Source organism: Onychostoma macrolepis, chromosome 14, assembly GCF_012432095.1.
Source record: "Onychostoma macrolepis isolate SWU-2019 chromosome 14, ASM1243209v1, whole genome shotgun sequence".
NCBI classification, from domain to species: domain Eukaryota; kingdom Metazoa; phylum Chordata; class Actinopteri; order Cypriniformes; family Cyprinidae; genus Onychostoma; species Onychostoma macrolepis.
Genome location: NC_081168.1, coordinates 8134377 through 8161424, shown reverse-complemented (window position 1 = coordinate 8161424; position 27048 = coordinate 8134377). Strand labels below are relative to the sequence as shown.

Below are 27048 nucleotides of genomic sequence, written 5' to 3'. Positions count from 1 at the left end.
ACAAGTGTGGCAGCAGACTCGCAAAAACCTGCTTTCCATTTGGTGGTACTTGACGCTTCAGTTGCTCTGATGGTAGCAAGAGTTTTCATTATGTAAGACAGCAAGTATGATTAGATGCTTTTCTTTTTTTTTTTAAATAATTTTATTCAATTTGTGTTAAATTTGCACCCATACGTGCTACTAATAATAGTGTTTTATAGAAGACAAAAGAAAATGGTAAATGTAGCCATTTCTTCAATAATGACAAGTTGCTTTTTTTACCATAATGTTTGAAAAGCTATCATAGGAAACTCATATAAGGTGTTTTGAGATGTTGAGAATGTGGCCCTTGTATAAACTATATTATGAGGAAGATATATTTCCCATTTTAGTTTCTAACTAGATTTGTGATTAAATATAAATCAATTGAAGATATCAAGAGCATTAGGTAGAGATTTCTTCATATTGGAAAAACAACAGCAATAATTGGTTCTATATTCGGCAATAGTCTAATAACCTGCGGCAGTGTTCCAGGGATGTAAAATAAATAACTGGGATAGTGAATTGTCTTGCAGACTGTCTCAAGAGATTCTGAAGGGATTAAGGTATATGTTAGCTGTTGCCACAGTTACTGAAGTGTTAGAAAACATCACTTTTACCATGTCAATCAAAAATGTACCCAAGCCTATACATTTTATTGCTTCCAACAAATATGGCCATTCTAGAAACACTTTTTCACAGCTGATATCTCATCTTAAGATCCAGATAGCACATCTTATATTTGCAGAGTTCAGAAAATAATCTTATACCTGCGCAATGAACCTGTTAAATGTTGTCTACCGGTAAGCTAAATTTAGATGATCAAAAGAATCGGTATCTGCCAAGTAGCTGTTCATAGAAATGACAAAATGACTCACAGTGCCTTGTTAGGGTGAGGTAGAAGGGCACTGTTTACGTCACCATAAGAAGGAATTTTATTTTCCAATCATGCTGCGTGATTCTCCGCTTTATGTCCCGGTATTCTGAGCAACAACTACCGCATAGCATAATGGTAAGTTTTTGTTTAAAAACTAAGAGGACTTCTCATAAGCCAGGTCTTTCCGCTAGTTTTCACGTCATTTTCCAGGCTAAATGTTTGTCTTAACGAACCTGGAGAATTTTTCGAGAGACCAAGACGTCATTCATTGTTTTTCATATCTCAGGGCCACAATGTTGTGCTGTAAATCAATGTGCTAATATTTGCGACTTTCTCTTTTCGTGCTGATTCAAATGATATTATACAGGAGTACATTCATTTCATGAATGAGCAATTCATTAGTGATAAACATTTCTGTAAACTGTGAACATGTGCATGCTTAACTTCAGTTATTTCCACCATTTACTTTCGGTTTGATGTCATGAGTAAAACATAAAAACTGAAAACATCATTTAGCGAGAAGCATGCCAAGTGTATATGTGTGCATTTCATAATAAAAAAGCAATACAGTCTTGGTCAATCAACTTTCAATAACATTTCCACTTTTTATACTACTTGTGCTTTATGGATTCTCACTAAAACTGTGACTGAACTGACAGAATGTTTTAAACCCTTATATATTCATCAAGACATTCCTAACTAAAGTGTTTAACTCTTATTTAATAAAGCTGCCCACATAACTTTTTATGTCTGCCATGGTTAGTCTGTTGTTTAAACAATTCAATGAAGTTGGTCAAAATAACTTCATTTGATAAAGGTTTCGTTCTGGAGGAGTCCAATTTAGATGACTCACTTCGCGGTGTTAGCATTCAAGAAAAAAGGTGGCGGCAGCCCTGTGACACTGCTGTAACAGTCAACAAATGACTCAGACTGAAATAATTAGTTCACAAATAGACAAGGGTCTCTCATCTGCAAATTGTTTTCATTCATGAGTCCCTGGTAATTTGCTGTTAAATTATCCTGAGTGGCGTCATAACTTATGTAAGCTACCGTTTATTGGCCTAATTTCTTAGCATCCTCGCTTGGGATTTGAGCGCAAATTAAGGTCCTCTAGCTGCGGTTTTGTGGTTTTATTCAGAGCTCAGCAGATGCTGTTACTTCATTAACACCAGACTGTTTCCTCAGGACTCTAGTAAAAGCCCCAGACCCAGACCCAAGTTCCTCCCAAAGAGAAAAACAGAGAGAAAACCATCGGATGATGAGTTCCTGCTCAGAAAAAGTAGGTGTATTAAAATGATAAATAAAACTTTAGTTCCCAGAACTAAGATCTTGCAAAAAATAGTCCCTGTTGTGGTAGCAGCTATGCCAACATGCATTTAATGTAGAATCAAAAATAAATACAGATACATAATAAATTGATGGATAGTCACTCTGAAAATGTTATTTCTGTCGCATGCAGGCACAGCAGCTCTGGAGGAGGATGCACAGATACTCAAAGTGATTGAGGCCTACTGCACCGGAGCCAGTCTCCATCAATCCACCACAGGTAGACCTGCCTGTCATATGTACTGTATAACTAAGCTACTGAACTTTTAATAACGGAAATGTGGTGTTAATACAGTTTAACAGTGTGATTTCATTAGAAGATTTGATTTGTTTGCACAGCTGTTCGTAAGGAGTGCATCCCCCAGGTCCTGCTTCCAGAAGAGGAGAAGATTATTGTTGAGGAGATCAAGAGCAATGGCCAGACGATCATTGAGGAAAAGTACGTTCAGTTGTATGATATCAGAATCACTTGATGATTAGCATTGAGTCCATTTAAGAAAAATGCTTATATGTGACCCTGGACCACAAAACCAGTCTTTAAGTGTCAATTTTTCGAAATTGAGATTTATACATCATCTAAAGCTTTCCATTGATGTATGGTTTGTTAGGATCGGACAATGTTTGGCTGAGATGCAACTATTTGAAAATCTGGAATCTGAGGGTGCAAAAAAATCTAAATATTGAGAAAATCGCCTTTAAAGTTGTCCAAATGAAGTTCTTAGCAATGCATATTACTAATCAAAAATGAAGTTTTTATACATTTACGGTAAGAAATTTACAAAATATCTTCATGGAACATGATCTTTACTTAATATCCTAATGATTTTTGGCATAAAAGAAAAAGTGATCATTTTGACCCAAACAATGTATTTTTGGCTATTGCTACAAATATACCCCAGCGACTTAAGACTGCTTTTGTGGTCCAGGGTCACATATTGTAGTGTGTTTTATTAGTAACATAGAAATGGTGCAAAATTGTAAGTATGTCTTCCTTTTTTGGATTAGTGACCTAGAAATAGTGCAGAATTGTAAATATTTATTGCATTTTTTAAAAACAATTTGTTTGTTTAGTTACTTAGAAACAGAGATTACTGATGAAATCGTCAGAGTAGTGCTGACAACTTGTTTCTGTGCGCATGAATGTTTCTGTGTGTGCATTTGAGAGAGAGAGAGCGGGGAAACGGAGAATGTGCTTTCCGTACATAATAAAATAATTTTGTGCCAAAATCATGGAAATAATTTGTCATTTTAATACTATTGTTTAACATATTTATTTGCTTGGTCATTGTCGTTGAGGGTTTTGGTTATTTGCCTGTTGAATAAGGACCTTTTTAAATAAATTAAATCATTTAGCGAAGTGAGATGTCGAAGCAAGCACTCTTCAGTGTATTTGTTCTTATTATATTTGCTTGAGGAAAAAAATGCTAATTTGCATTCTTTTCTTAAATATTTTATATGGCGCATCAAATAATTTATATTTTGCATCATATACATAAGTATTTTTGATAATATTGCTTTTACTTGACTTTATGTGACCTTGAAGTAATCTAAATGTAATCAGATTACATTACTTTCATATTCTGGTGCTTGGATAACATTACTGAATACTTTTTTTACAAAGTAATTTGTAACTGTAATAGAATACATTTCTAAAGTAACCCTCCCAAGCCTGCCTAAAAATAGTGCAATATTGTAAATATTTCTTACTTTTTTTTTCTTTTCTTTTTTTTTGTTTAGTGACCTAGAAATAGTGCAGAATCGTAAATATTTCTTCAATTTGTGTCTTAATGTTTCTTTTTAAATCCTAAAACTTTTAACCCTAGATTTTTCAATCCTGACTCTGGTCTTGACTTTTGATTCTTACTCTATATATATATACTTAACATTTGCACCTTGAAATGTTCTGTTTTCCTTTTGAATATTTTAAAGAATGTTTTTATTTTATTGCTTTGCAGAAGTCTTGTTGATGCTGTCTATGCTCTAAAAGATGAAGTCCATGAATTAAAAAAGGTAAGATCGTACGTTATTGTAACCTTTTGTTGGCCTGAACTATCACAGGCATTATGCTGTAATCTTCTGATGCCGTGTGTTTGTGAATGTAGGAGAATAAATGGATGAAGCAATGTCTGGAAGAGGAACAGAAGTCCCGTAAGGAGCTAGAGCGTGTAGTCAAAAAGTTGGCCAAGCAAAAGAATGACTGTTCCTGGGATGAAAGTCACTAAAGAACACTCTGGACACTCGCCTGTTTCCCTTTGCCAGCCGCATGTATGTGTTTCCCTAGTCTATGTGTCCTCACAAATGTGTTTTTATGTGTTTTTTCCATCACAATACACACTGAACGTTGCTTTTGGAAAGTCACCATGCTGGGGATTTTCAGCCATTTCTCATCAAATGTTTTTTAAGGACAAGATGCGATAAGATTAACTCTTATTAGCGACTGTGTTTATCTCGCCATACTGAAGAATATCACTGTGCGGTTAGTTTCACGCTCCTGTGATGTGACATTCTGAGAACAAACGGCAACTGTTCTAGAAGACCAAGTGAACTGCTCAAGTATTTTGTGATTTTGGAAAACTTCAGATAACTGTCAAGAGTCCTGTCCATTTTTCGTTTCCGGTTCACTCCACTCCAACAAGAATCATCACAGAAAAGATGGTGGAATCTCTTGTTTTTGAACAAATATCTGCCTCACTTTATGACTGTTACTGGTCATGGACTAAAGAAATCCGAAGACATTCAGCCCATGAACAGCATTCCGACTCGAGCCGCTATTGCACAAGTGAAAATATTCTGTTTATGGCGTAAGAGAAGATACTTGTGGTTGAACATTGCAGGATTCCACTGTATCCACAAGTATTGCTCTTTTTAGACCTATTTCTGCTTTTATAATGTGAAAACGGTTGCTTTTAGGTCACAAATGAACAAAATTGAGATTTGTGGTTTGCACCTGATTGACATGAGATGCCCTACTTGCCATCTTGAAATGAGTTTGGTTTTTCCTTTTAGTTTGAAGGCTTTGAATTAAATGCCTGTAATGCGTCATTGGACTGTAGGTTTAGATTCAGTTTATTCCAAATGTGTGTTACCCGGACAGTCACTCACATGAGCATGGGTACACAGTATTTCTAAAACAGCCATTATAATACTACATAATCATGCTTCTGATAATCATCACTAGTTTAAAGCTATCAGGGATATAGTTGTCAGAAATAGTTAGGTTTATAATACTATACTAATACAATACATCACATAATGTATGTATATCATATATACAGTATAAATATGTATATATTATGGTGAAAGGAACCTTTTTTAATGATAACAAAAATACAGTAGGAAACTTCATCCTCCTTTTTCAGAGGCTTGAAACTATGTCACATGTATCTTAAACCAAAAAAAAAAAACCCGGGAATGTTTGCGGATTTGGTACTAGGAGCCCTTTTAGGATTCGAAAACCAAGTGTACGTAGAAACATACGGTACTTTAGGCACTGATGTTTGTTCCTCACTTACCATATCTTGGAGGCTCATATTAGAGTGACAAACAAATGTGGTTCGAACCCAATTTTATTGTTTTTTTAATTTATTGTTTTTTTAAGCAAACTGCTCCCCATCAGCAATAGACCTTGGTTGCGGCATATTTAATTTTTGACAGGAATGAAATGGAAGCTGTGATGGATAGAAGTACAGCGCATTTAGTGGATTGTACTGTAGTTTAATAACATACAGATTGTTCAGCTGACCAAACATCTTTCTGAAGAAACTTAAGTTTTGATCTAGGAGCTTTATGCAGTGGATGCCATGGTAAAGACAGTACGTCTATCCCTCACAGACTTGTTTTCATCCACGGTGCATTTAATATGGAATCTAATCTGACTAAAGTCTTTTACAGTAAAGGTGCATTTTCTTACTCATGAGTGTTCTGCCATAGTTGTGCGTGGTACATATTTTTTTTCTTGAACTCTTGCTATTTTAACCATAACTAGTTGCATCAAATGATTACACAGACAGTTACACAAATTACACTGTGTCTGGAGTGCTAAACCTTTCAACTAATCATTACCGATCATAACCGTGACTAATCTTTTCATTCGCTGTGGATCGGAGATCTTAAGCAGTGAAGAAATGCATGCAAAGAGCTGTAAAGATGAGCAAAACTTGGGTGGGGAGTTTTTATTTTATTTTTAATGTTTTTAAACCCACCAGCGGTCACCTCCGGAGCAATATGCGACTGCAATGCAATATGCGACTGGTTTGTTGTTACAATTGCTGTGCAAGAGCCAGTTTTTCTCTTGGAAGGAGTATACTGTATAATATATCCTTCCAAATTAGGCAATAAGATGTGCTCTGAGGTGCACAAATATAATGCTGTTACTGTGGTACTGTGTGTAAATCTGTTTCATGTTTGTGTGCGTGTGCGTGTTTGTTTTTCCAGCAATTAACCTTGCATGCCATGTGTTACACATAGCCTTAAATATTATTTTAAAGTGTTAACCCTGATTGTATTGTTGCTGTTGTTGTTGTTCTTATGGAAACTCCTGAAGTTTTAAAACATCGGTCTAAAACTTTGATATCTGCAGTGGTAAATGTGATATTTCTGATGGTCTGTTTGTGTGTGTGTGTAATGTGGAAGAGACTGAATTGATCAGTAGCTTATGCTAGTATGTATACATGCTATTTGCTCTAGGTGGTTACTGATCTCACTGAAAGGAAATTTACTTTGTCGTGTCATGAATGTGTCCGGGGAAAAAAATGAATGGCACTTTCAGGAGATCATAAACGAGGGTTGAAGAATGTCCACTTCAGTTTCCTCTTAAAAGTGCCCATGTCTGCAGAACACAAGTTTTATTTTTTGCGGAGCTGATCTATGCAATATAAATGCTATATATATATATATTTGTTTTTTCCTAGTGCTTGTGTTTTTATTTTGTCCTCATTTCAATAAGGATTTCTTTTAATAAAATAACATCATGTTAATAAGCTATACGTTTGACTTTATTTGGATCCTACTTACACATACAAGGAAATTCCACCTTGTTGTGAAATACATCAGAGGTAGTTAAAAAGATGTATTTTCTTTTCTTTTTTGTTGCGTGAATGGAGTTAATGTACAGGCTAGAGTGAGTGAAGTAGGCTGACAACTTCCTGTAAGCAGAGGCATCCGCGTGGCTCAAAAGAGCACACGTTTGTCACCTAAAACTCACTGTTTCCATGGAGGAGGATGGAATGCTGTAAAATAGGCACAGCAGTAGTCAGTTCAGGGTCGTATTATCAAATTGAAGTTAAAAACAGAACTGGTAGGCTTATGCGTCTTTCTGTTCGACGCGTCCTACACAGTAGTTTCCAAACTTTAAGTTTAGAGCTTCTGACAACCTCAATCTACTATGTTAGGAAACACTTACACAACTCATGACCGCTTGGAAACATTAGTAATGATATAAACAATTACTGGAGCACTTGAGGAATAGTATAATAGTGAAGGGAAAAAATGTGTTGGCTCTTTTATTCAAAGTTACTTATACTAAAATATAACCCACATAATGTATATTATATATTAATATTAACATCTTAAATTATATATATATATATATATATATACATACACACTATTCTGTTCTTAGGAAGTACTATAAATAAGAATCGTCCATCAATTATATTTGTCAAGCTTATTCCAAAATAAATATTTTTATTATTATTATTATTGTTATTATAAAAAGAAGAGCAAACCATAAAAATAAAAAAATGCAGGTAATAAATAATATTACATTGAAAACATTCATGGTGTTCTTATCGGGTTGTATTTTCAATGAATAATATAATCGAAAGGATGTTCCCATATTCAGAAGTTTTGATGAATTCCTTGTTTGTCCTGAACTTGGATTGTGGTTTGGTGTCAAGGAGAAGAGATGGTGCAATGTCTTTCCCTTGAGATGTATAACACGACGGTTTAATTATAGTGCCTTGATCCAGTCAATCCGTCTCGTGTCATCCATCTCCCCCTTGACCGCTTCAGTTCTAGAGTGTTCTTTACCGCAATTTGAATAATCCAAAGTTGCAGGAGTCCCGGTTCACCAAGGATGTGTTTGTTACTGTAACATAGAGCTGTTGGTCTTTCTCTAGACGGAACACCCCCACCAGAGAAGCTGTACACAAATTTGATGTGTTTGGTTTCAAACTGCAAAAAGACTTGAGTAGCTCCTTGCCTTGACGTGTCTTGGGTACTGTGCTCCTTATGGATTGCTTTAATGAAGATAAAGGAGAATTTTTGGAGAAGGTGACCTGGGAATAAATGAAATAGATTCCGGGATCTTGAATGGTCAACTTGTCCCGTTCGTTGCTGAGCCGTACGTCCTGTACCAGTGAGTGCTCCTCGTCCCAAAGAAGACTGCTTGTCTTCAAGAAGGCAGAAGTCTTATCTGGTGGTTTTAAAACAAGGAGAAACCCATTATCACCACACAATGGCTGGGCTTAAGTTTAATTACTATTCTATACTATTCTAGAATTTAATGCTATTCTAAGACATTCTATTACATTCACCTTTATGCTCGGTCAGAGCAGTCATGTGTGCAGCTGGTCCGAGAAAGTGTGGCCCTCCAGTTAACTTAGACACTGCAGGAGAAATACACAACAGTAGTAAGGATACAATAAAAATAAAGGGTTACAGTAAGGTTACAAAAATATATCAAAAGTAATAAATTAGGTATTTATTTTTATGCAGGCACAAACACCCTAGCACAGTCGTGCTATTTAACAATACATTATGCCATATGTTTTAGATAGTTTAGTTAATAAGGTTGCCAGGTTGGCAATACTTACATTTTTCATTTGCTTGTGAAACCTTTGGGAGGAAGTGAAAGAATATTAACGATACATAAAGTCATAGAGTTGTACACAATGTTTTCATATAATGTTAATGTTGTACAATTCACATCTAGGAGCATCAAAATATTTTAAGCGTGACTTTAAACATATGACATAAACATATACCTTTGCCATGGCAGCTTTATATTTTTCCATCAGTTTGCCACATTCTGTCAATGAGTCTTCTCCCATGCTGCTGTCTGCACATTCCTGTAGTCTCTGTAGACTGATTTCATCACGATAACTGCCCTGGAGCTGCTGAAGATGAAGGAAAAGACACTTATTAATATGTTTCACTTAATGCTTAAAGAATTTTGAGTAAATATCTAGAGAGATCTCTAACAACAACAAAAACCTGATCACAGAGAACCCAGAATGTGAATTATGACTTTTCTTGTGTAATATGACAATGATTTTTTTTTTTTAATAAATGTGCACAATGCAGTCTGTCAAAGTTTATTTAACGTAGCGCTAGAAGTACAATTACCTAGATGTTATTGATTATTTGTACTAAATATCACTGTAAAAAGTGAAAGTTGACAACTTTAAAAAATTGAGGAAACCCATTGCCTTAAAATGATTAAGTACATAATAATTAAAAAAAAAAAGTTAAGTGAACTTGACAATTCAATTAACTTTTTTTTTTTAATTATCATTTACTTTAAAAACAGTTTTATTGTGTTAGCTGTTTTTTGTTGTTATTTTTAACTGCAGTTTCATTGAGATTAATTGGAATGCACAATGAAAAAACATGATTTTTGAGAATTGTAAAAGAGTTATATGTTTTGGCAAATGAACTCTTCATATATATATATATATATATATATATATATATATAAAATATGTGTCCCACTTTATATTAGGTGTCTTTAAACACTATGTACTTAATAATTATAGATGTAACAGTAATTAATTACAGAATGGTATTTTCAAATATAAGTACAATGTAAAAAACACTTATTTACAGAGGTGCATTGTAACAATGTATTAAGACACTTAACATAAAGTGGGTCCAAAATATATAATTTATATATGATAAAACATTGTCATTTGTACATCTTTAATAAGCTTAATAATAACCGTGTGATGACAGTTATGATTAGCTTTATCAACATTTCACCTGAAACTGATCGCAATGGAATGTACCATTACTATATTTACCCTTCTTGTGAATGTGACTTACGTTCATGCATTTGTTTGGTGAAACAAGCACTCTAACATGCACTTTAACTTTATCATTACTGAAACATTTGAAAGCCCTACTGAACACTTAATTGATTCTTATATCAGTCTGTTTGTTTGATTCACGGAAATGCATACTACATAATGAAATACATAAGCTGTACATAATGTTTGCCAAAAGAAGGGCTGTGTATATATAGATTTAAACATTTTTTGCTGACATTTAAAACTAAGTTCTTCTCATTTGGAGTTTTTTTTTTTATTTAATTTTTTTATTCAGTTTGAATCTAATGATGCTTTAATGATCAATAATGCTTACTACAGGGATAATCATGCCTAAAATTGTTATTGAGTCACTCCTTTGAATTATAAATCAAAGAGTGAGATTGCATAATTTGTTGGGTAGTTCGGTTTTAACTTCCTCTTGAGACAGAAAGGCTAGTTTTTGTTGGCTTTGTTTCTTTGATGCACAGCATGCTGCATGCCTTGCTCATAAAGCCACACAACCCAGGAAATACACCCATGAGATTAGGCCTCTCAGTTTTTTAAGTTTCTGTATATTCTGAGACAAAATAATCATTGCATAAAATATTGTTCTCGATTTTAGTGTACATTTGATGTTAAATTTGTTACCCTCATGAAGGCACCTTTTACATCGCTTCTACCACAAAACTATTATCAATGATTACCTAGCTACAAAAATGTGAATAATGTCAATAATGCATATTGAAAAAATCATCATAATCAAAATGACTATAATATACGTAGACATAAAATAATCTGCCATCTAAAAGTCCGTTAGCTTATATTAAAATAATAAATGACTATTTTTCTATTTAAAAAAAAAAAAAAAGATATTTAAAATTGTGCCAACTTAACCTTATATTACACATAATTTCATTTCAATTGTACACCCATGAAACCTGCAGTAGATACAAACTTGAGCGCCAAGAGCCACTGAGAGAAGAGTCGTTCATACCATGTTGAGTTTCTGGAACAGGTAGAGGAAGCCTCCGAAGGTCAGTATCATTAACAGCAGTAGCATCACTGACAAAAACTTGACTAAAGATGTGTTGCCCACTGGCCGGGGTTTGCTGTATCCTGCCCGTGGAGGCACCGGCGGAGGATTGTAGCTAGTGTGAAAGGTGTTTATCATGATGAACAGCGCACGAGTCGATTAGAGAAGAGACGTGTACTCCAGTGGCACCCATGCAGTTCTGAAGAGCTGCTCTCAAGGCAAGCAAGCTCATTTGAATGCTGAACTTCCTGAAAGATGTCACCTTTTTTAAGATGGGCGTATGTGTTTGTGCGCAATTTGATCTAAATAAGCATACGTCCTAATACCAGGTACTAGAAAGGCCTGATTCCATGAGGTCACACATTTTTGCACAAAGGCCATTGTCTTTTTTTAGATTCAAAATCTGCAATTTCAATGTTCTGTTTTCTGATTTTCTGAACAAGTATTTGTAAAGATTTAAAAAAATAATAATAAACTAATATCAAAACTTGTATGAATAACATTGCATTAGATAAAAATAGCAAACCAAATGGCATCTTACAAATAATTTTAGATCTTTTCTTTCAGAGTCATTTTGCTATTACTTTTAATCAACTGATCCCAAAGTGATTTTTAGTGAGTGTAAGAAGATGTTCCTATTTGAGGAATCATAGTTCATCACATTGACTATGAGCATGATCCACTAATATTTGCCAACCACAAAATGTCCATATACTTTTTTGTCTTTATTTAGTCAAATGCAATGATATGCATACATTTTTAAGAGTGACTTAAGTGTCTAAATACTTTCAGGGCCTCTTTATTTTTGTGCATTAATTATTGATGGCATTGTGAGTTGCATTTATAGCAGAGCTTCTGTTTGTCAGTAAACCACAGGAAATAAGGTCACATGTTGTATGTGTCTATATTTCTTAAAAGAATCTGGCCACAGTGAAGCACATGTGTGGTAAACAACAGAAAATGGAGATACTTCAGTTGTGAGTATAAACACAGGAGAAACACATTATGAAACCTGTTTTTTTATGAGCCATTACAATTTTGTTTGATAATCAAGGTCGTTACGTTACTAGTTTACCACATCTATAAAAGATCCTCGGAAATCTATGAAAGACATGTTCTTCATTTAGGCTTTTGGCCTATATTCAGCTTCCAACTTCTGACCTCATTCTAACCACCAATTGGTGGTCTCAAATACATATTCTCATAACTCCACTTGATCTAACTTGACATCTGTTTAAAGAATTGCTGTATCTGTAAACAAGTAAGCATCTATATATATATATATATATATATATATATATATATATATATATATGTTTATATGTGAAAGAGTTTGTTAAAATTTTTATTTTCTAATTATTGGACCTTCAATACCACTGTATTGTTGGTTATAAACTGCACACATTTTTCATTTAAATGTTGACTGTTGACTGTAGAAACTGCTGATTATCAAGTATCGATCAATTTTTTGTAAAACAAAAACATAACTGAAGCATCTAACCTCAGTTCCACCCCCACTGATTTTGTTTTCAGTCCCTCTGCCAGGGCTCACATTTTCCGAAGTCATCTGTATTATTTCGACCGCATGCTTTATGCGTTTTATGCAGAAATGATCTTCACCCACAAGGCATGAAAGGACACGACTGGGACCTGTCATCAGACCTTTGACCTTTATTATGCGAAACATCAGAAATAATTTACATTGTGCATGTGAATGGATGTGGGTGGAAGTACACATATATTTCAGTGTTTTCAATATGCAGTGCTCATGAGTAACATGAGGTCATTTACAGTCAAAAATATTGGCACTTATCAATTATTGTGTCACAAATGAAAGCTACACAAAGCATGTTAAAATTCGTCCTGCAAATTCTAGATCTACTTTTAGACATCCCTTAAAAACCAAGGCTTTATTAGTTATTGTACAGTAGATAGGTAATATACTGATAATCATGATGTTGTTGCTTTATGTAATTTTCACTATATTTTTCAGTGAGGAAGAAAACTATTGTGGTAGACTTCCAATGCGTTAGCCGTTCTATAAATGACTAGAAGAATAACAAAGTGCAGTAAATGGTAAAACTAGCAACAAACCAGTTTTTATAATTACAACAGTACAATAATATGATAAGAAATACCAGTTTTCAGTATCAAGCAGCATTTTAGCTATTTTTATGACCATATGTCTGATACTTTGAAACTGACTTATACAGTGTTGCATTAGTATTACAGTGAACATTAGTCTAATAAGAAAAAAACACATTAAATGCTTAAAAATTATTACAGGGAAAGAATTCAACACATACATAGCAAACCATGTATTCACTGCTTCTTTTTCCAGGGATGGGAAGAATGATTCGTCACGCATATATGACTCACTGCATGTTCTGTGCGTGTTGGTGAAAAAGAGACTGTGGGCCTATGGAACTGACTATGAGAATGGCACATTAAAATGTTCACACTTTCTGGAAAATGTGCAAATGATGCAGGATCGAAGTCTGAAAATACTTCAGTTGGAATAATGATGTAATTACATGTCTGTGCGTTATAACATGACTCACAATTACTCACAAAAATGTACACTTTATACAGTTTTGTAATGCTTAATAAAATATGATAACACTTAAGTACATGGAGATTTAATATCTTAAAAATATGAAATACTATGCTATAGGGAAACTTTCATTAGCTAACATGCCACTAACAAAGGCTGGTAATAAATGATGCATTGGAAAAAATCTGTCACAAGCAGCATATGGATATGGAGTAAACTTTGCAGAGTTCTGTTATATGTGTTTAAACATTAGCGAGTCTCACTGCAGTATCACATGGGCAGTGGCTCCTACTGTTGGCAACAAGTGTAACTACACTACAGCATTCACGGACTGACACTTACACTAACTGCTTCACTGCACGGTTAGCAATGTGTTGTCTTTATTCAGAAGTTCATTATATAATCAGTGTTTGTGTAGTATGTATCTACATATATTTAAAAATACATTCTTTTGTTCTAGAGTATTCGTTAAACTGACACTGCACATTCATTTCAAGTCTTAGAGTACCATGAGTTTCAGTTTTGGTCCAGCTCAGGGATTCTGATATACTGGTCGTATGAATCTTTGTGGTGTGGTTTAAGATATTGGAACAATCATCACACTGTCAGTTTTCATTATACTGCATTATAAATGCTGATCTGTTAAGAGCCTGGGCAGTCTTTGAGAGTGTCAGGGGGTGTAATGGACTACTAAGGCCAGGGTGTGCTGCTCTTTTTTCTGGGGGCCCTTAACGCCGCGATGCCATGAGGGCCTGTCACAGGGCTTGAGCGCATGAGGATCTTCTTTGCTGCTGTGCTGAGGATTCTGGCTGTGAAAAGATGGATCTCCTTGACACCTCAGAAATGCTAAGAAACACCTGTAGAACTGAAAGGAAAAAGAATGAAACAGTCTGCATTTAATTTGACTAATATAGACCTTTCAGGGGTAGATAAGGTACAATGTTGTCCTTTTAAGTGAGAAGCTGTGTACTGTATACTTAACTGTGTTCCACTTTTTGTCCTGTGGACAGTGCACAACATTATTTTTTTTTATGTTTGCACAGATTTGTGCATAGACAGCAGTGCATATGCGAGCAATCTGAGCACTCAAAAACAAGGGTCCACTAGGTAGTGCACATGTGACCTACACATTCGTTTGCACTCATGGACAATTAAGTATTTTTAAAGGTCTGCACACTCAACTTTGCACTAGATGGAGTGGAATGTGGAAAAAGAAGTATACCTGGGCCAAAAAGGTATAATGTTTGCACATTTTTCTGACAGTGTATAGATACACTAATATATAAAATATATTTTTGAATATCTAAATATTAGCTCTGACAAATCAATTATGATTAATAATTATGTGATGCATTGTTTCTAAAAATCTGAAAATTTGGTCATGTTGATTTTATTTTGTGATTCATAATTATTTGCCAATTGGCCTTAAATGTACAATTGTACACTTTTTTCCTGACAATATGCATAAAATCAAATAAAATATAAAAATATATACTATTTAAATATCGAAATACTAGCTCTGATGATTATTAATTATGTGATGCAATGTTATGAAAAATCTGAACATTTGGTCAGAATTTGGTTAGATTTGATTCTGTGATTTATAATTATTCTCCAAAATATGCACCAAAAGTAGTGGATGGAAATTATGGTACGTGTCTGAATATAGTGGGTTTTTTACAACTGAAAATAGTTTAACTTCTTCTGATAATAATGATATTCTAATAATAAATGCACTTAATTTTTATTGTCAAATCAGTAAACTAGGACACACTAACGTGTTTCTACACCCCAACTAAAAATTCAAAATTCATTCCATCTGTGGACTGACCTGGTTGTTGAAAAGCACATATATGACCGGGTTGACCACCGTGCTGCTCTTGGCCAGGACTGATGGCACCACGCTGGTTATGGGAGTGATCAGTCCCCTCCTGCCAAAGGTGGCCAGCAGAGCCACCACCCCGTACGGCATCCAGCACAGCAGATAGCAGGAGACCATGGTGATAACCATGAGAAGGATGTGGTTCTCCCTCCTCTGTGCAGTCAGCAGGTTGATTTTAGTTACCTGAGCCAAAAAAAGAAACACTTAATGCATGTGTATTTTAATCTCCAATGTACTGTATATGTACATAAAAAGTTGCATTTTGATGTAGAAAGACCTTTCTGACCACCTAAATCAAACTAAAAGCCTCCATCTTGCTGCAGAGAATATGGACTGTCCTACAGGTCATGAATTAGCTTGCTGTGTGTAAGCTGTCAAAGGAAGACTGGCAGATGGCTCCTTCTTGCGTCAAAACATTAAGAGTCGTGACTTCTACCCTCTGGAGTCTGTTAACCTTCCTTATCCCCTTCCCATCATGAAGCAATCTCTCTGTATAAAGATCTCCTGCCGGTTGGCAACAGAATGTGCACTTCCAATCAGCAATGGTGGCAAATGAGAGCTGATGAGTGGAGCTGAGCTCCCTGCACCGGCTCATGTCGTCATTCACACCTTTTACATGCTCCATTTGTCCTAAACAAGATGATTGTGATTGTATTGACAGCTCCAGCTTGGCTGAGTGTTTTCTCACCTGTGTAATCCTCTGCAAGTGTCCTTCAGCAATTTGTAGGATCAATATGACACTGACAAAACATATTAATTTGAAGCAACATATACAAAACTTCCTTTCAGTACAATACAATTCTTTCCATTTCCATAATTTAATAACCCTTCTGCCTGGACGTCTTTGATTCTGCAAAAGATTTAATACACACAAAAGTGTTTCTTAATTGTATCAGAATACATTTTCATTCAGCTTTCCATTGAATAGTGTAATGGAAATCGATTTCATGTCTGGAGTGACTCTATTTTAGGAATGCAATTACTTTCTCAGCCATGTCACACCCTGATTTTCCCAGTGCTCTCTTCTTGTAATTCCCCCTTTTGAATCCCATCAGAATTCCATGTTTGTGTTTCTAAGAAAAGCCCAAGGGCTGTAGTGACTGGCCCACTCATACGTGTAATGGAAGCAGCTCTTTCCATTTGTCAGATGCACATGTGGCGCCTGCTACTGAACAGAGCAAATCCTGAAGGAAATAAGTTTGTTACATAACAGTTTGTCACCAATAATAACAGGCTCTGCATTCTAAAAATAACTCAGATGGTGATTCATTCATAGAATCGCTCTGGCGACTAGAGGCTCTCTGCTTTACTACCTGCTGGAAACGCTCATTACATATTCCTTCACACAGTGATGTGTTTATGAAATCTGCCTCAGGCATGGATGAGTCACAAAAACCTAAAGCCTTCTTCACCCTGAGCACTGTCTAACCTGATGCCCCAAAGTGCTTTGATCTTGTTCCCTTAGCTGGACAAATCAATATCAAATGGATAAATAAAGAATCCAAGAGCGCAGGATCTGTTATCTGTAGCTCGCCGGGGTTCAAATGTTAATTGGGCACTGGCTATGAGACATCATTGCAGATTTCTGGGTACAAGGGCTTTATTTCCAAAGAAGGGACATTAACATGGTGAGAGGAGACTGTATGCCACTGGTGTTATACAACAGCACCGGTATCACTCTGCTTGTCGATGTTTGCACTTTCAGTCTCTGTATTAGTGATGGAAGTTTTACACTGACTCTTTCTCTAGGTTTTTCAATACACCAATAAGTGGCAACAAGTGACTTAATGGAGTCACTGAATTGTTCATTTAACCAGTCTGTTCAAAAACATTGATTCATGAATGAAACAAGTAACTTGCCTAATTGCCTAATTATTAGCCTGCATCCGAGTATGCATATGTCCCTAGCAAACAACAGTATGTGAAACAAATTGTATGTTCGAATTCAAAGTATTCATGAAACATTCTTTAGTGCACATCCAATGGACACTTCACTCTCACAGAAGAGGATCTGTGAATGGCAGTGAAGCATCTGGATTACATTAATACTACACACATTCATACTATATAGAACATACTTTTTAACAGTGGCAAAGTAGTACATACTTGGAGTGCATCTGATTTCTCTTACTATTTCTTCCCTAGAAAAATATGGTAAAAATAGTGAAAGCTGTATCATTCACAATTCGACGATGGAGCAATATGACAATATGATAATCGTGCTAAGGGAAAAAAGAAACAATTGTAATATAAAATAAGTTTTGACTTTTTAAACTTTGACTTATAAATAAGAATTTTGTATTATTACTACTTTGTTATGCTTTCTTGAAACTGGCCAAATATCATGAAATCAATAATCACAATTATTTTATTCTATAATCATAAAGGTTCCAAAAGGGTGTTTTTACAGTGATGCTATAAAAGAATCCCACACAGCAAAAAGTGATAAATTGACTTTTAAGTAAATGATCATTTAAAAAAATAAGTTAAGTGAATTGTCAAGTTCACTTAACTTATTTTTTTTATTCTTATTATTTACTTAAAAATTTTAAGGCAACGGGTTTCCTCAATTTTTTAAAGTTAAGTCAACTTATCACTTTTTACAGTGAAAGAAGCTTCAAGTAAACAGTTAAAAGAATGATCTAAAGAAACTTTTTCTACTATAAAGAACCTTTTTGTACAATGGAAAGGTTCTGTGGATGTTTTATGTTTCTCTTCCAGTATTCGAATGATGGGTGTAAAAATATATAGTTAATTTAATAAATAATAAAATATACTTATAACATATAATAATAAATAAATCCTCTCTCACTCACCCCTTTAATAATGCACAGGATTTTGCCATAGCAGAAGATCATGAGAATTAGGGGTAGAAGCAGACAGAAGATGAACAGGCACATCACATAAGACATGCTGTTGGTTGAGCGCTGCTGCCACTGCACTGAGCATGTTGTCCCGGGCCCTTCAGGTCCATAGCTACTCCAGCCCAGGAATGGTGGGAGAGTCCACACCAGTGAATAGAGCCAGGATCCAGCCACACAGAGCCAGGCCCTGCGGAAGTCAGACACGTCTGCCTTGGTGGGGCGCAGCAGGGCAGCATAACGCTCATATGATAGTATGGACAGAGACATCAGAGACACAATTCCTATTTTGGGATAAAGAAAACAGATATGGAAAAATGGCGGTCACAATACAACCAACTTGTGAGTATTATAAATGTCTTTTTGTTGTAATATACGTTAATATTTGTACTGTATCTATTGCTGGTCTGTACCAAGTGCTGTAAAGCAATGACAGCAATTTTGACAACTTTCTGTCGCACAGGGGAAAAAAGACAATAAACCCAAGTTTGACAAAGCAATTTACTGTGAACATCCGGGAAAGTCCCTAGAGAGAAGTCTGAGGTTAAGTGCAAAGAACAGTTACGATCTCAATGATCATGCATCCTGTTCTGTTCCTGGATCAGTCGCACAACCCACATCTGTTATATAAAAATTGCCAAAATTATCTGCAGAATTGAGGTAGTGTGTTAATGAGACTGCAATTGCTGTTTATTAAAACTGGACAAAACAATTTATTGATTAAAAACATTTTTATGAACTAAGTGAAATAACATATTAAATTAATTTGTTTGAGTCTGAGTAAATTTAGAGATCATTAAATTGTTTCCTCTTACTTTGGTATATTGAAAATTTTGTCAAATGCAGAAGAATCAACACACATCTAATACAGTGAGCGGATATATTTTTACCCTTGATTGTATAAATGCAGACACTGCTTCTTTCCTCAAATGATTCCTAAAACTAAAATATATAAAGAGTACACTGTAACAATCAAAAATACTGCTGAAACAGACTACAGCTAAACTGAAATGTAGAATAATGTAATAAAGTTTATGTTATGCTGCCTCAGGCTCAAGGAGCTCATTAAGGTACAGATTGTGTTTTCCAGAGAAGGTAATGTCAAAGTTATGAAGACATATCATTATTTAACAACCTCTAAACGATGCAGATAGTGATTTGATACAAGACGATGGAGCTAGAACAAGCTGTTGACAACATATTTATTTCTGTGCAATTGTTAAAAATGTCTGGTTAACCACAGAGAAAAACTGTGAGCTTCATTTTCCTTCAGTGGGTTTGCACTGCAGGTCCACATGTTCTGCACAAAAGCGTTCTGCACTTGTCCCTGCAGTTCCTCTACACATCACAGGAAAAGAAACGGGGTGTCACAACACTCCCACTAGAGTAATTAACGCCTTAAACAGGCTCCATTCAAATGTCAGATCACTGGGGGAAGACTGTGACTTCTGAGACAACCCCCAAAGAAGATAAAATCAGAGTGATTCTAGCTTCTGCCTGTCTTGAGCATTTGTGGAAAATTTTCAACAGACCGAAAAAAAAGAAACATATGATCTGTGAACTTGACATGATCAAGAACCATGTTTCCTTTTAAAATAAATAAATAAATATTTTACAAATACTAAACTTTTACAGCACAACCTAACTGACGCAGTAGTGCTGTAGTCAAAAATATGTAGGCACAAAGGTTAGTAAGATATGTTTTTATAGTGTACTTAATCAAACAGTGAGAATACTGGAATTTTAATCAGCTCAAGCATTCTTTCAGATTTAAATGTTAATTCAGATGAAAAAATTCCAAACTCAGAAAATGTTTTCAATGTTCACACCTAAATAAATCAAAAAGTTAAAATAAATCACAAATTTGTGTCAAATATACAGACATTATATATTATATTTTTAATGCATTATTTAGACAGTGACATGTTTTTTGCTTAACAAGGAGAAATGGACGATATTTACACAAAAATGTAATAATATGATTTTTTAACACTGGTACTACAGAACTATTATTTATTTGTGATTGTGGTCATGCTACAAAGATTCAGTTGATTTAATTTAGGCTACAGATTGACCTTACAGCATGAGAAATTTTGCATATGCACATGCATTCTTCTTTTTGCATATGCTATATGTATTTTGATTATTGTTGTTTAACTACTTTAACTGCAACATCTTGAAAATTGATTTATTTATAATTTATCGCTACAAAGATAGTTCAGCTGTAAGATATCCTCTGAAATAACCTCTGAAACCTGTTACAAGGACAACTTTCCTGTTGGATGAACTTCAGCAAAACTTACCAAAAAGCGAATTGGCGAACCGTACCATTTGCAGCCGTGGTATCCCAACAACCATTTCCCATAGAGACTGGAAGCGAAACTGAAGGGAGTCCCAAACAAACAAACCAGTATGTCACTCACGCTGATGTTCAGCAGAATGAGGTTTATGGGTGTCCACAGTGAGCGAAACCTCGCAAAGATGAGCAGGACAAACAGGTTGTTGAGGAATCCAAACACCAGAATGATTCCGAGGCAGACGGCTGTCACCGTGTGGCCGGTCCGGCTCAGGCCAGGTGGGGTATCGTGGGGCTCTAGGGGGTCTCCTGAACTGACATTTGCACTTTGATTGAGCGCAGAAGTGTCTTTGTAGCTAATGTTCAAACTCCAGATGTAGACGACCATAGCAGCCTGACTGCACGGCTATATAGTGTTGACTAATAGTATGACTTTCCTTACGGATGGATTCACAGTTCTCATCTCCCCCCTCACTGACGCGCAGCCCACCATTAAACACCCAGCCTCTGCCTCCGCTGACCTCCGTGCGTCTGAGAGGCGCGTCTTTGAACGCTGGGTGACCGGGGTGCGAATTATGGGGGGGGGGGTTGCATATTATTTTTAGGCTATATTATCTTTTATACATTTATATATCGTTTTCGTATTGATAAATGCTATAACTGAACTCAGAGCATGTATTTTCCAGATATGCATAGCTTTCAACACTCTCCTATGGACTCTATTCTAATGAAATCAAGTTTGCCTGAGGAAGTAACCATAGCAACTTTGCGCTGCTCACACGCTTCAGTATGCGGTTCGTAGACAAAGTAGGCTACTTATATTTTATGTCATATTTATTAGTTACTTATGAAAATGTTAACGATTAGAAAGGGATTACATCTGAATATTTTCACACACACACACACAGATCTCACCCCCTTTGTAATTTTCATAACTGTAATTTAATTACATGTTTCTCAGTATTACAGATATTACAGTTACATTTATTTATATTATTTTTTTATAAACCTCTAAATGCCATTTGAAATTTTCTTCTAAAATTAGCATTTTTTTCAGGCACTGAGTAGGTACAGTAATATCACTTTAATGGCAATGAATGGGTTCTTTTCATGGCCATTAAATTGAAATAACTGTACATAAACAAAGGAGCTTAAGAAAAATGCTCATCTTAGAAGAAAATTTCAAACGGCACTTAGAGCTTTTGCATCTAAACTCTTAATTTGGTTCAGATCGGGACTTCGAAGCGTGTTTTTATTGAACAGTACAAAACATCAAACCATTAAGGCAGTACAGTTCTACAAAAGAAAGAAAGAAAGAAAGAAAGAAAGAACGAAAGAAAGAAAGAAAGAAAGAAAGAAAGAAAGAGAAAACACAGATACAAATCCCTTAAGAAAATTAACCAAAAATGTATATAGCCTAGTAAGGTCTTAACTAAATCTTAAGAGGCAATTTTGCAAGATTTTGTCAAGTAGCATAGCCTATTGACATTTACAGTGAATGACTTACACATTTAAACCAAAATTGAGACGGATAAATTGTGGGGTTTTAAACTTGAGCTCAGAATCACTCAGAGTCCATGATTCAGATCATCATGCCAGTTCTGCTGTTTACCATTTACATGATTGCAAATCAAACTGTAAGCCAGAATTTTTTTTTCTTTCAAATGTGTTTTTGTGTGTGTGTGTGTGTGTGTCTTGCACTATATCACTGTCACAAGATAATTTTATTCCTAGAAATTTTTTAAAACCGATGATGTTACAACCCACACTGTGTCATGATGACATTTCCCGCTCCCCTACCCATGCATAAAGGTTCTATAGCCTATAATCAGTGTTTAATTTGCTGGGGGAAAAAAATCAAAAAATACTGCCTATGCTTAAAATTACATTCCAGAAAAGATCTCTTTTTATAGTTGGCCATTTATAATATCTGTATAGATTTTTCTTCTTGGTATTATGACTATGGATCTTTTCCTTTTTTTTTTTTGTCCATTAGACTCTATCAAGTCAGACCATGTGAAGCATGCTTTAAATATAATGTATCATTCAATGCCAACATCTAGCAGATAGTGATGTACAGTGGGGCAAAAAAGTATTTAGTCAGCCACCAATTGTGCAAGCATTTCAAGGTCCTGGAGTGGCCCAGCCAGTCTCCAGATCTCAACCCCATCGAAAATCTTTGGAGTCCGTGTTGCCCAGCGACAGCCCCAAAACATTACTGCTCTAGAGGAGATCTGCATGGAGGAATGGGCCAAAATACCAGCAACAGTGTGTGAAAACCTTGTGAAGACTTACAGAAAACGTTTGACCTCTGTCATTGCCAACAAAGGGTATATAACAGTATTGAGATTAAATTTTGTTATTGACCAAATACTTATTATCCACCATAATTTGCAAATAAATTCTTTAAAAATCCTACAATGTGATTTTCTGGATTTTTTTTTTCTCATTTTGTCTCTCATAGTTGAGGTATACCTATGAAGAAAATTACAGGCCTCTCTCATCTTTTTCAGTGGGAGAACTTGCACAACTGGTGGCTGACTAAATACTTTTTTGCCCCACTGTATCCTGAGAATCAAAAGCAAACTTGTTAAGTTTTGTCTGATATATAGTATTAAAGATATCACCACATGCATGGCTATATTCCATAGACAATGTTCACATAAACTTATCTCCATTCACTCTTTGGACAGTATGCAATCTCCAGTTGGCCACTGGGATGTTTGCGCTGCCATTCTTCACAGTTATTGATGATGTTCTTGTCAGCTTTCTGCCGTCCTCCAGCTTTTTATTATTGCACATCCCATTCAAGCCTTCTTCATATGATTCCTCAAGTAATTTACGGGTAATCAAAAGTTGCTAACTTACAACAGCCAAAATGCTTATTTAAATATGTTCATAGTCAAATTTTGTTTTAATTTTAACTTTGAATCTTTTTCCAATACTGCTGTAATCATATATCACGCATCCAAAGTAACTTTTTTAACTGTTTGTGCGGCTGCGAGTTTTGATTCACTCCATGGAAAGTCTATACCTAAACAGTCCTTTAAGAATCATTTTGCCACCACCTTTGTGATGATTTCCCCTGTGGAGCCCACATGGTTTTGTACAGTTAAAGAACACAGACCAATTTCTCCTTATAGGAAAATTACGGAGCATATAAAACAGACCAAATGGACCACTTATATGACATTGGGCGTTTATGATAAATTTTTCATGTTACATGTTACATTGGGTGTTTATTTCTCAATTGAAAAAAATACATTTTATTATTTTATTTGCTAAATAATTTTTTTCTGTTTATTTGCTTTTCCACAACATATATCAAAATGATTTACTTTTCTGGGAAGATAAAACAAAAACCTTTTTCAGAAGTAATATAGTTTTTGCATTTTATTTGCTTTGCCACAATATATTTCAAAACCACATAACTGTAACCATTAAATTTTACAACAACTCTTTTGCAACATATTACAATTGTGCCTTTTCAGGTATATGGTTTAACCAGAAATACATTTTTTGATTTTTTTTTTTCACAACTCGAAAATGTGCAAACTGAATAAAAATAAATAACTACCTCACACTGGAGGTCAACATGTTAAACATGCACGTAGATTTGTTAGAATATGCTTTGAAATGAGCAGCAGAATATATATAACACTAAAATAAAGTAATTGAATCAGCTAAATTAATTGAGCAGCTCATTACCATTTTTACAATTTTTCTTAATGTGACAAATACGTCACATCAAAATTCCATCAACTTTTATAAGATTAATAGACCGATGTGACATTTATGTCACCACAATATCTTTGTAACTTGTTTTATATCAATTTGCTCAAGAAACGTATTAAAATCAGGTTAAGAGTAATCTAGGATATGTTATTAAAACATTAGAATTGTTGCATGGGTTGAAACATACCTTTTGTAACAAAAACAAGCGTTTTTTTTTTTTAAATTGCTGACACTGTAACATGTGCTAACCAGACAGGACACCATTTTGGAAATGTTGCCATGGCAACAAAAAATGCACACATTGCCACATGACTGAACCTGGGTGTTCATTATATGTCACTTAGGGACTTCCCGAGTTGAAAGTGAGGGATAATGCTTTAAAAAGACCTTTTCAGATAATCACCTGTGTTTGTGTCACACCGTGGGTTCTTATGGGTTTATTGGTATGATTCTCACTAAAAATCACATACATAAAACAGCAGCATCTTATCATATCATACTAAATGGCTACAAGTGCTGTTAGAGGGAAACTGCAGTTACAAAAAGGTTAATAACACAGGCATATCAGCATTAACGCAAGGGCTGCTGGCAGAATCCACCGATACTCGTAGGCCAGTGTTATCAGCTATCTCACAACAGTTAACAGAAGCTATTTAGTCTCTGCTGTCAGGCAGAATTGTTTTAATGACACATTATCATGGAAATTGGCTATGCAACACTGACAACAGAGATAATAATACTATTTCATGAAGCCAAAAATTAAATATGCCCTATTTAAAGGTGACACCTCTGTAGGTCAGCACTAATTGAGTTGTGCGCTGTGGATTCTCTGAGGTGTCACTGCAGACTATATTAGAATTACAGATTAAGTGTGAGTAAAGAGGAGAGCAGAGGCTTGAATGGAAAGAGTGTTGATAATAAAGTCAAACCGAAATGCCAGAGGAGTTGTAAAATACTTCCAATCTACCCTGTGCACAATAACATTGGTTTTTTCCCCACAATGTCCTTTCTAAACAAGCGAGACTTTTTCTAGTTAAAGCTGAGAAGCACTGCATTAGATAGATGGCTCAGTCAGACTCCATAACTTTTGGGCTTTATCATTTTGCAAACATTATGAAAATGTTATTTTTGAATGTTCTCTGAACATTTTAACAAGTAGCAGCATTTAAACAAACATTTAAATTTCAGGTGAAAGTCCAACTAAAATGTTAAAAAAAAAAAAAAAACATTCTCTGAAAAATGTATTAATAATGCTTTTGCGCTAACGTTTTATGAACATTATTGACCAAATAGCTTTGACTTCTATTAATGTTGCTGGAAGATTGAATTTGAACTTCTCAGAACTTCTGAGAATGTTTCCTGTTAGCTGGGGTAATGAATAATGTAAATGTAATGTAAATAATCATTTTGCCTGTGTTTTACCTTCCGTCGAGAAAAATATTCAATTACAGTGTCCAAAAGAACTGGCCAAGCAACAAGACGAACACTGCATCAACATTAGAGAAATAATAAAGCTGAAGTCCTCTGTGGTCTGATATCACTAATTGATAAAAGATGGTGCCAGTTTCATTTTTATGAATGACAGTAGCTGCATCATATTGTCAGAGTAGGTAATAATTTTGATAAATGTGTGATAAACAGGCCCGGGGGGGCCTGTTATATCTTTAGATATAAAATAGTTCAAGCATATCCCAATGTTAGTTTAAATGTTTAATCTATATAAATGTGCGCTGTTAGACGCATATCCAACAGTTTGTGTGGAGAGTGCAAGCTGAAGCGCGCTCTGCAGGACATGGAGGCGCCAGCACGATCACTTGCATTTTTTTCTTACAGTAGAAACAACTTAAAACAGGCCTACACCGTAATTTTTGCTCATTATGGTGAGAGAAATACATCTTTCAGAACTTTAAAGGGTCTACTTTTATTTGTGTGTATTCACAATATCAACAAAACGTTGTAACTTTATAAAAATAGCCTAAATAGGAAAACAGAGGATGCGCTTTCTGCCGGTCTTCAACAGGAGCGCTTCACAATGATGAACCGAAACTCAGCGAAACTTACTCACAGATATGATAAATATATCTATAGAAAGCTTTAAATTACCATTTTAAAACGAAATAACTCAAATCGAAAGTAAAAACCCTTTCGTTATGTAATCCGTAAAGATGCATTTCTCTCTAAAGGCATGTACAATGAGGCCATGGCGAGTCATTTTTCTCATCACCGTGACACCATCTAAAATATACAAAAATGGAAAAGCCTAAATTGTATATAATTAAATGTAATTGTATATAATTAAAAAATAAAACACAAATTAGGCTATAATGGCATATGTAAAACTTTGTCCTTTAATTGTATAGCTGCGTATATTTTCTGATATTTATGGTGCTCTGTCCTGAATACCTTAAAATTTAAAGGATTAGTTTAACTAGCTACTTA

At 35.1% G+C, this 27048-nt stretch overlaps 3 protein-coding genes across 5 annotated transcripts in view; 1 reads left to right on the top strand and 2 right to left on the bottom strand.

Moving 5' to 3' along the window:
* The window catches only part of arhgef6 (Rac/Cdc42 guanine nucleotide exchange factor (GEF) 6), a 30656-nt gene extending 23458 nt beyond the window's left edge, over positions 1 to 7198 (top strand). For both annotated transcript variants that reach the window (XM_058797131.1, XM_058797132.1), the window contains 5 exons: positions 2081 to 2174; positions 2355 to 2441; positions 2561 to 2660; positions 4177 to 4231; positions 4324 to 7198. In XM_058797131.1, the coding sequence (XP_058653114.1) occupies positions 2081 to 2174; positions 2355 to 2441; positions 2561 to 2660; positions 4177 to 4231; positions 4324 to 4443 (456 nt within the window). In that variant the 3' untranslated portion in view covers positions 4444 to 7198. The remainder of the gene's footprint in view (positions 1 to 2080; positions 2175 to 2354; positions 2442 to 2560; positions 2661 to 4176; positions 4232 to 4323) is intronic.
* Positions 7199 to 7358: 160 nt separating this feature from the next.
* cd40lg (CD40 ligand) lies at positions 7359 to 11498 on the bottom strand. 2 transcript variants are annotated; one of them, XM_058797068.1, is made up of 5 exons: positions 11243 to 11498; positions 9208 to 9336; positions 9037 to 9058; positions 8758 to 8829; positions 7359 to 8636 (listed from the first exon to the last, which is right to left on the bottom strand). In XM_058797068.1, exons 1-5 carry the CDS (start codon positions 11417 to 11419, stop codon positions 8248 to 8250), a joined length of 789 nt encoding a protein of 262 aa, XP_058653051.1. In that variant the 5' UTR covers positions 11420 to 11498; the 3' UTR covers positions 7359 to 8247. The 2 variants fall into 2 exon arrangements, with proteins under 2 accessions (XP_058653051.1, XP_058653050.1); XM_058797067.1 differs by having other exon boundaries at positions 7364 to 8636; positions 9208 to 9339.
* A 1455-nt stretch (positions 11499 to 12953) lies between these two features.
* On the bottom strand, positions 12954 to 21365 carry tmtops3a (teleost multiple tissue opsin 3a). The gene is given in 5 exon segments (XM_058797066.1): positions 12954 to 14700; positions 15667 to 15900; positions 18534 to 18862; positions 20882 to 20902; positions 20905 to 21365. Coding segments are annotated over 5 exon segments (1137 nt in total). The 5' UTR covers positions 21263 to 21365; the 3' UTR covers positions 12954 to 14505.
* Between the last annotated feature and the right edge of the window lie 5683 nt (positions 21366 to 27048).

Excerpts from the sequence above, each read along its gene's own strand:
- cd40lg (XM_058797067.1), bottom strand. The coding sequence starts at position 11,419 with ATGATAAACACCTTTCACACTAGCTACAATCCTCCGCCGGTGCCTCCA. Across the intron at positions 9,340-11,242 it reads TGTTCCAGAAACTCAACATG|CAGCTCCAGGGCAGTTATCG; the intron begins GTATGAACGACT and ends CTTCATCTTCAG. Across the intron at positions 9,059-9,207 it reads ATAAAGCTGCCATGGCAAAG|GTTTCACAAGCAAATGAAAA; the intron begins GTATATGTTTAT and ends TTCCTCCCAAAG.